General features: G+C 32.2%; 1 protein-coding gene across 2 annotated transcripts; it reads right to left on the bottom strand.

The window, feature by feature from the left end:
• Positions 1–665: 665 nt before the first annotated feature.
• Positions 666–7,653, bottom strand: LOC127831672 (uncharacterized). Of its 2 annotated transcripts, none has more exons than XM_052356690.1 (10): positions 7,577–7,653; positions 5,771–5,941; positions 5,388–5,494; positions 5,099–5,216; positions 4,572–4,709; positions 3,922–4,116; positions 3,578–3,685; positions 2,774–3,025; positions 2,303–2,393; positions 666–1,259 (listed from the first exon to the last, which is right to left on the bottom strand). In XM_052356690.1, exons 4-10 carry the CDS (start codon positions 5,190–5,192, stop codon positions 971–973), a joined length of 1,167 nt encoding a protein of 388 aa, XP_052212650.1. In that variant the 5' UTR covers positions 5,193–5,216; positions 5,388–5,494; positions 5,771–5,941; positions 7,577–7,653; the 3' UTR covers positions 666–970. The 2 variants fall into 2 exon arrangements, with proteins under 2 accessions (XP_052212650.1, XP_052212651.1); XM_052356691.1 differs by having other exon boundaries at positions 5,099–5,212.
• Between the last annotated feature and the right edge of the window lie 246 nt (positions 7,654–7,899).

The raw sequence follows: 7,899 nt of genomic DNA, 5'->3' as shown, positions 1-7,899 counted from the left end.
GGCCCAATATAATGCGCAGTATATCCAGTTGCATATGATTTATGTGGACGGTTCGAGTTTAAATTTATAACATGTTTACATAACCATGCCAGATATCAGAGTTTATTTGAGTTCACCAAAGGGTTTATTCACATTGAAGGCGCCGTTTTGATACGTAATATCTAGCTCCGCAAACAAAAACGGAATTCACATCGGTTGAGTCAACGCAAAAAAGGTGTATCTTGAAATTTGATTAGTTGCATTTTGACAAAATCTAATATGTACCAGAAAAAACTTCTTCCGATTTATATTGTTCGATCATATAATCTTATTAAAACTAATCTGAACATAAATTGTTTATGTTTAATTCATAAACTTGTTTCATAGATGTTGACCAAAAGGCGTTGAGACGCAATAAGAAATACTTAGCAAAACGTATGTGTATACCAATGAGCTTTTAAACAAGATTCTTAATCGAGATATCAGAATGTGAATACTAACAAAGTTGTTTTTTAATTTAAGGTATGAGGAAAAAAACCCATCAAAGTATGATGTAAATCTAGTGTTGTTATGTATTTTAGTAGCACAAATGAATCCTAAACAGTTTAAAATGACCATAGCCGAAGATAATTCACTCTTAACTAAAAACTATATTTTGAAAGATGTAATATAATATCAATGTGGATGTTCATATAATATTCATATCGCTAGCACATTTACATAGCTGATGATTATTGTGGTGTTTCTGTAAAAAAACGACACTCGAGGAAACATGAAAACTTTATCGTTTGTAAAAAAATATTTTGAAGAACTTAACGATCAAAATAACTATACAGGTACATTTTATCTAAACACATTTATGGTAATTTTCTGAAAAGGGTAGAGATCTTTGAAACGTAAAGTGTATAATTTAATTCATGGAGAATGTATTCCAACCCTCTAACATTACTTTGATTAGAAAATGTTAACAGATCTGTTTCAGAATAACAGTTTACTTATTCATTAGATCGCTCTCAGGTCGACCCTTCTTTACATACTCATATGAATCCATAGTGTAATATTCTGAACGGTATTTATCTTCTGTGCCATTCAAATCGCTTTGTGGACTAATATAGCTAACAGTTTCTTCGTCCGGAACAACATTGTCGCCCAGTGCACAATAACTGTCATTGTTTTCATTTCTGTCAATCATGCCTTCATAGTTCGTTTCTTTTTTTTCTTCAAACCTTCGTCTGGATTGACCTTCTGCCGCTTTAATCACGCAACACAATAGCACTCTCCTGTATAAAAGTACATCACAATTATCGTGTCAGATAGCTTCAAGTTATTAAATAATACTATTTTTAAAGATTTTGTTAACTATCTCAATCGACAATGCGACGAGTTTCCAATAACTTGTTCCTAAAGCGGTTCATACGTCACTCATCCACACGTTAACAATACATAGTTGATATAGTATTTCTTGATTTTTAGGGATTTAACAAGACTATGCAATGGCAGGAAAGAGCTTCAAATGGGCAGGGGTCCCACAAGAGTCTGGGTTACCTCGTTCGAGAATACAATGTACGTTTCGTAATGTTCTGTTTCCACATGTGTATGCATATTCAGGCAGTCATTCAGCATGTATTACACGAGGGATGTTCTTTATTATAATTGATTTAATATCCGGTAATATTGCGTATATATCTATTAATCTTACAATATCTTTATTTCTATGAAACGATAGTTCGGTACGGCATCATATCTTAACATATTGTGACAAAGTATGAGAATGGAACTACTGCTTGAATTCTGTCCCGTTTAATTTCATAGGGCTGTGATCAGATGCATTCGCATATCAAAACATATATCAAGTTAAAATCGACTCGCCAGCCATATGTTGATATGATAACTGTAAGATATTCCGTACACAAATCATTGGACAACATACCTATAGGATTAACATTGACAAACAACTCAAATGGACTGGAATAGACCTTTACAAACATGTGTTTAGCTAAAATTACGACCATGAATGCAAAACGCCAGTTATTAGAATCTGATAGGTAATCGCTCGCTAAAAATATCAATATCTCATGTATAATTCATTGAAATGGGTTATCAATATTTTTTCTTGTCATGTTCTTTTGTAATTAAGATTATGTTACTGATCTTTTTATTATTTGCTCCAGGATAAGATATTTGGTCATAGTAACGAAATGTAATTACTTGATTTTTACAGGTTATACATGTAATTTACCTTTTTGGAATAATGGTTTATTATTATAATACTTTTGGTTTTAAGTTAATTCACAATTTAAACGGTTCGTAATATAACGCATACCTTCTTTTAAGTACGACAAATACTACTGCTCCTCCAACGAGACACAGGATACAGACTGACACACCGATACCTAGCGCTAGGGTTAGTGACTCTGAAAATATACCATACAAATATCACTTCCCAACTACATATCAATATATATGTTTTAAACACACATTATTAACCAAAGTAACGAAGGAATTGTAATTGGTAAACTTATCACGATTGTGATATAACTAGTGATGCATTGGAAAAATATCGCACCATAATACGAGTGTTTTACCATGCATACAGTAAAGTATCGTATATTTGAATCATACCAACCGCTGTCGATCATAAATATGAATATATTTCTTACACACGAAATAGTTGTATGTGTAATTCATGTCAATTTCTATCTTTAAAAATTAATATATTTGCTTGGAAATGTGCTTATATAGCCTTTGAAAAGTTCATAAGATGGGTTTAAAAAAAGTATGCAACCACCATTACTTTCCGAATAGGCACCTCTGTGTTCTTCCGGTATTCCGTCACTACTGGTTGGAAATGCATATTCTGTTGCTAATGTCGATTGCATGTGTGTCGTTGTCAATCTACTTAGATCGTCATCTGCTGTTGTAACTTCAGGTGTAGTTACTTTGGTTATTAACAGAATAGTCTTGGAATATGTTGATGTTGTAATTGAAGGTTGGACTTCTGTGGTATACTTGGATGTTTCCTGGTGTCTAGACGTGCTTCCAGTTCCTTGGTTTATACAAAGAGTGAGCAATTATTTGCGTCACCAGTTTTCTGAACAATACATATATACTTTCTCTAATAGTGTGTGATATCGTACAGTGTCGTTTATTATACAATTTCATCATTTTGTCAGTGTGAGCACATTTCTTAAAAATGGCCCGTGTTACATTTTTTTTTATTAAATGAGAGTATACTCTGACACTAAACCGAGTGTCATAATGTACAGTGGCATTGAACACCATTTCGATTTTATATACGTCCAATTGTTAGACGTTCGTAATTTAAAAATAGTTTTATGATGCCAACATATGCAGAACGCGTTACTATATGCAATTTAAAAAAAATTACATATAGGTTTCTCTTAAATTGTAAACGCGTTCGAAACTGATGTTTTTCCCTAAAGAGAGGCGATAAGGAAAATTACAATCAGTTAGAAACGCTCGCATTTTTTACCAAAAGGGTACACTTTCATTTTTTAAATACAACAGGCCTATAGTCCATAGTCTGAAACGTTATTAACTTTAAGTCGCCATCACAAATCAGAGCAAATTTGTATACCTGTGACGCAAAGAGCTCTTTTCGTGTCACCATTGTTCGCGAAGTAAACTATGTTGCTTCTTCTTTTTACATACACACAAATGTCATTTGTTAATGGGGAAAACACGTCTACAACATAGAAACTGATTATTTTAGTAAATAAATATTCACATTACTGTAGCATACAATCTCTTGTAACTTTTGTATTTTAAAAGATGCTCTGAGTTATTGGTAATTACACGATGGGTGTTAATTTTTACATAAACAAATCGCATCATGAAATTAAATTTCGTTTATAAAGCGTACTCTATTTATGTGCCATTGAAGTGAATGCTTATTTTAAAATGTTTACTCAGTAATCAAACCTTTTAAAGAAAGTTTTATTAGTATATTTGCTCTAAAAATTCCAGTCCAGTAAAAATGAGCTTGGGCCTTTCCAAAGCCGGCATTTGTTATACTGCGTTCAAATGATGGAAGTTGTCCAATGGCCAAGCATACTTTATTCCCAGCCGACCATGCAGAAGTTGAATAGTTAGTTGTTTTTGCACTTGCTATATGGTCTGCCTTTTAATAAAGTTTTGAATATACTATGGCTATGTGATTGCAAATAAAATATTTTGAATTACTAAATTGTTCAATATTATGTTTTGTTCAATAACTAAAAAAGGCTAAATAATAAACATGTCGTTCACGTCTAAATCCACTAGTCAGAGCTTACACAAATTAATAAGAAATGATTGATTTGTTCATGCCAGTGAGTGTGACGTTATGTTGATATGTTGAAGTTACATATCAGTTAGGAGCGGTGTTAATTGTAACGGAAGCCAAACTCTCATATTGTGTATATTTTGTGCGATACTGTTCCATTTCCAGAACTGTCATAATATTTTTCTCCGCCCACGTGTTTTTTGTTTTTTAAATAGAACTCAGAACTACTTTCCTTCTCATTTTATAAAAAACATGTACAAATAAAACTAGAATACTAGTAATATTGTACAATCAAACAAAATAATACCTTTATATGTTGAATTGCTACACATTGAACGTATTGCATCTGTTCTTGAACACAGATGCCACTTAAAATGTGGGTAAAAATACGTCAGACAATCCTCGTCGGGTTTATGGCCAGAGTCACCGACAAGTGATGTATTAACTGTGTATAACACATATTGCATTTAGATAACACATATTGCATTTAGATACTGTGTATTTTAAATTACATTTGATAACATCGGATTTATGTGAATGCATGTAAAGGAAAGTCCCGCTAATTAAGATTTTCGCTTTACTGTTGATAAAGTTTGTTTAAAAATCTAAAATTGTCCTTTATATTATATTTAACCTGCATGTTTACCTTCCTTCACAAACGTTTCACACGAATAACGATAACATAATAATAATATAATCAAGGTAATGTATCTTTTTTCTTGAAATATCTTGAAATATCTTTTGACTTATGTCAACTAAGTAAGTGAATTGTTAACTTAAAATGTAAATATTAATTTTATCTTAATAATAAACATTTAGAGTCAAAACGCTTACCGTTCATTTGGATGTAAATCTCAGAACAGTTATTGCAAAGGCTATTGGGGTCGCCACCTTTACACCACGTTTCATTTGTCTCCAAAGATCCCATGATGCAGTTGCACAGCAAACCTGACTAAGACACACAAAATATTAACAGTTGTATTCAGATGTTTATTGCCTTATGTTATTCGTGTATGCTTTGTATGGTTGTACTGATGTTGTTTATCTATTATTTTGCATTACTTTTCTTTCTTTTTCAAAACCCAAACGCGTTTGGAAAACCAACTTTATTAGTTGTTTTTACCTGATGACTCTTCCTTTTAATTCCAAATGTTCCACCTCTACAGATTGTAAAACAATCACCGATCTGTTTTACGAATACTTCGTTCTTACTCTGCAAACTTGCACAACCTATAAGTAGTATCAATAAGGTATCTGTTACATGTCTAACATCGGCCATGGTAGTAGGTTATGAGCAGAATATTCATTTAGAATCTTTATGATCCGTTATGGTGAAATCGCTGACATCCATATAGTTCATAATTATATCATCAGTTACTTTCTCTTGTAACAGTGTAAAGTAACAGCAAACTGTATTAATATTGCACTCCATTTAACTGACATAATGGATGTTGGATTAACTGGAAGCGCTAAATACTACTATCAAAAAGAAATCATAGGTCATACCCAATAATAAAAACGGAACCTTCGCATAAATATATCCAATCCAAACGTCATCGCTTAATGACAATGTCTCGTTCACCACGTAAACTCCGTTATGATATTAAAGTTGCGGTTCGCCTAAGTTGCATGTAACATCCTCCCATGTAGAGCTGTAACTTTCGTAGTAACTTGCAGCTAAACCAGGAAAATATAAGTTAACATACATAACAGATAAAAATCGTACGGATGCGCTTGAGTATTATATACGTATGACCTAACAGCGTTCCAGTGTGCCCCCCAATGACATTTGGTTCAGTGGCATACTTAGTTGCTCTTTTTCGTCCCTTGTTGTGTACATCCGTCTTGTTTCAGTATGTGAACTTGCGCAGCTTCCTTTCTTATTTTGGTTCGGATTTTTTTCGACATAAGTGCACTTTTTATATAAAAACAAAAGATATTTGTGCAACTTGTGTATTACGCGCAACTTATAACGTAACGATATTGATAAGTATCGGAAGGACTCTCCATACTGTGAACTTTCTTTCTATTTTGGAATCGACATACGCGTTGTTTTGTTTGTTACCTAATTTATTCACTTGTAAATTTTTTGCTGAGTTTGACGCAAACGGTTTTCGGATTGGCTGCCTGGGGATGAAGACCGTTCGGTATTTTTAATACAAATACCTGTTTGAAAAACAAATGTTTAATATAAAATGTTAATGGATCAAACGTGTAATACCACGTGTCTCTCTCATCGTATAATTTGTTGACCAAAAATGGTATTTACGTACTTTACATTTTACATTATAACTGAAGTCTGAGTTTAGTATACATAGCCCAGAAAATTATTGACACTAAAAACAATTAACAGGAAGATGTGTTGACAACATTTTGAAGTGCAATATTGTGTTTTTAAATTTAATCTGAAAACGCAACTTCTAACGTTAACATCAAAAGATATGGAACACTATATTGTGTGGACAATTTAATTCATATAAACTTACAACAAATTATAAGCATTAGCGTTTTACTTTGTATGACTGTTCGTTTAAACGTATGTTGTTTAATACAAATACAATTTCGTGCTCGGCGTTGACACCCCTTCAATCAGAGTCAAACGTGTATGTGTATTTTGTGAAAGATATGTGTAAGTTGAAATAAATTCAAGTAAACTATGGCGTTTACGTTTTAGTATCAGTAAAATGTTATCAAATGAACTATAATTGCTTGGATTATTTAGACTGTAATAAAATGTTTGATGATCATGGTTGTTACCCTAAAACACCATGAAGTTGAAATTGTATATACTCTGAAAAAAAAATCATTTAAAAAAACAGATGGTTTGTCTATGTAATTATGAATAAGTTTCATATTACCAATAGACAATCTTTGGGAGAACTATTTTTTTACTTCAGGATTGCCATTCATACGATCGAGCTTTAAAGCTTTAATCTACAATAATTGCAGCACTATTTTTATAATTTTGTTTTACACAATACAACCATCAAAAACAAGGACAACACAATGTTTAAGAGTTTTGACTCTTGAATCAAAAGAAACTCTGAAAAAGTCATATGTTACATACAAAGCTTAATATAATTCGCAGTCCTACCCTTATATAATTATATTTAATGTCGTAATATGCATTCTTCATCGGATATGAAGATGTATGACTCAATACATTTTGGACAAATTAGAAGTGATACGTTCATATTCTCTAAAGTGTGTACCGTGTCGTTAGACAGACTTTAACGCTGTTTGCTGTGAAAGCTAATCATCAATAGTTGAACATAAAAAAATCAAAATAAATAACAAATTGTACATGTTTACCTTTAACTTCCAGATTAAACAGAAATAAAACAAACACACCCTCGTACATCCACATTGCGATTGTCACGACGCGTTCCTTCTTCCCTAGCCTAACGATATTGATTGTAAAGGAATTTAACGCGTTTTAAGATAACAGGTTTAATGTGTTTTTTTTTCAATCTAAACGTAAATTTAACTTTACCTTCTTAAAGCGTTAATGTTATGATATGGTAATTTGAGCTAAAATTGTTAATGTTTTCTTTGTCGAGATAGCCTTTTTTCAAACATCGTTGTTATGTTCTGTAATAATGCTGCATCCAAAAAATAGAGATATAAAACAATTG

This window comes from Dreissena polymorpha, chromosome 5 (genome assembly GCF_020536995.1).
Source record: "Dreissena polymorpha isolate Duluth1 chromosome 5, UMN_Dpol_1.0, whole genome shotgun sequence".
NCBI lineage: Eukaryota > Metazoa > Mollusca > Bivalvia > Myida > Dreissenidae > Dreissena > Dreissena polymorpha.
Note: the sequence above shows the minus strand (reverse complement) of the source record. Positions and strands in the feature narration are given on the sequence as shown.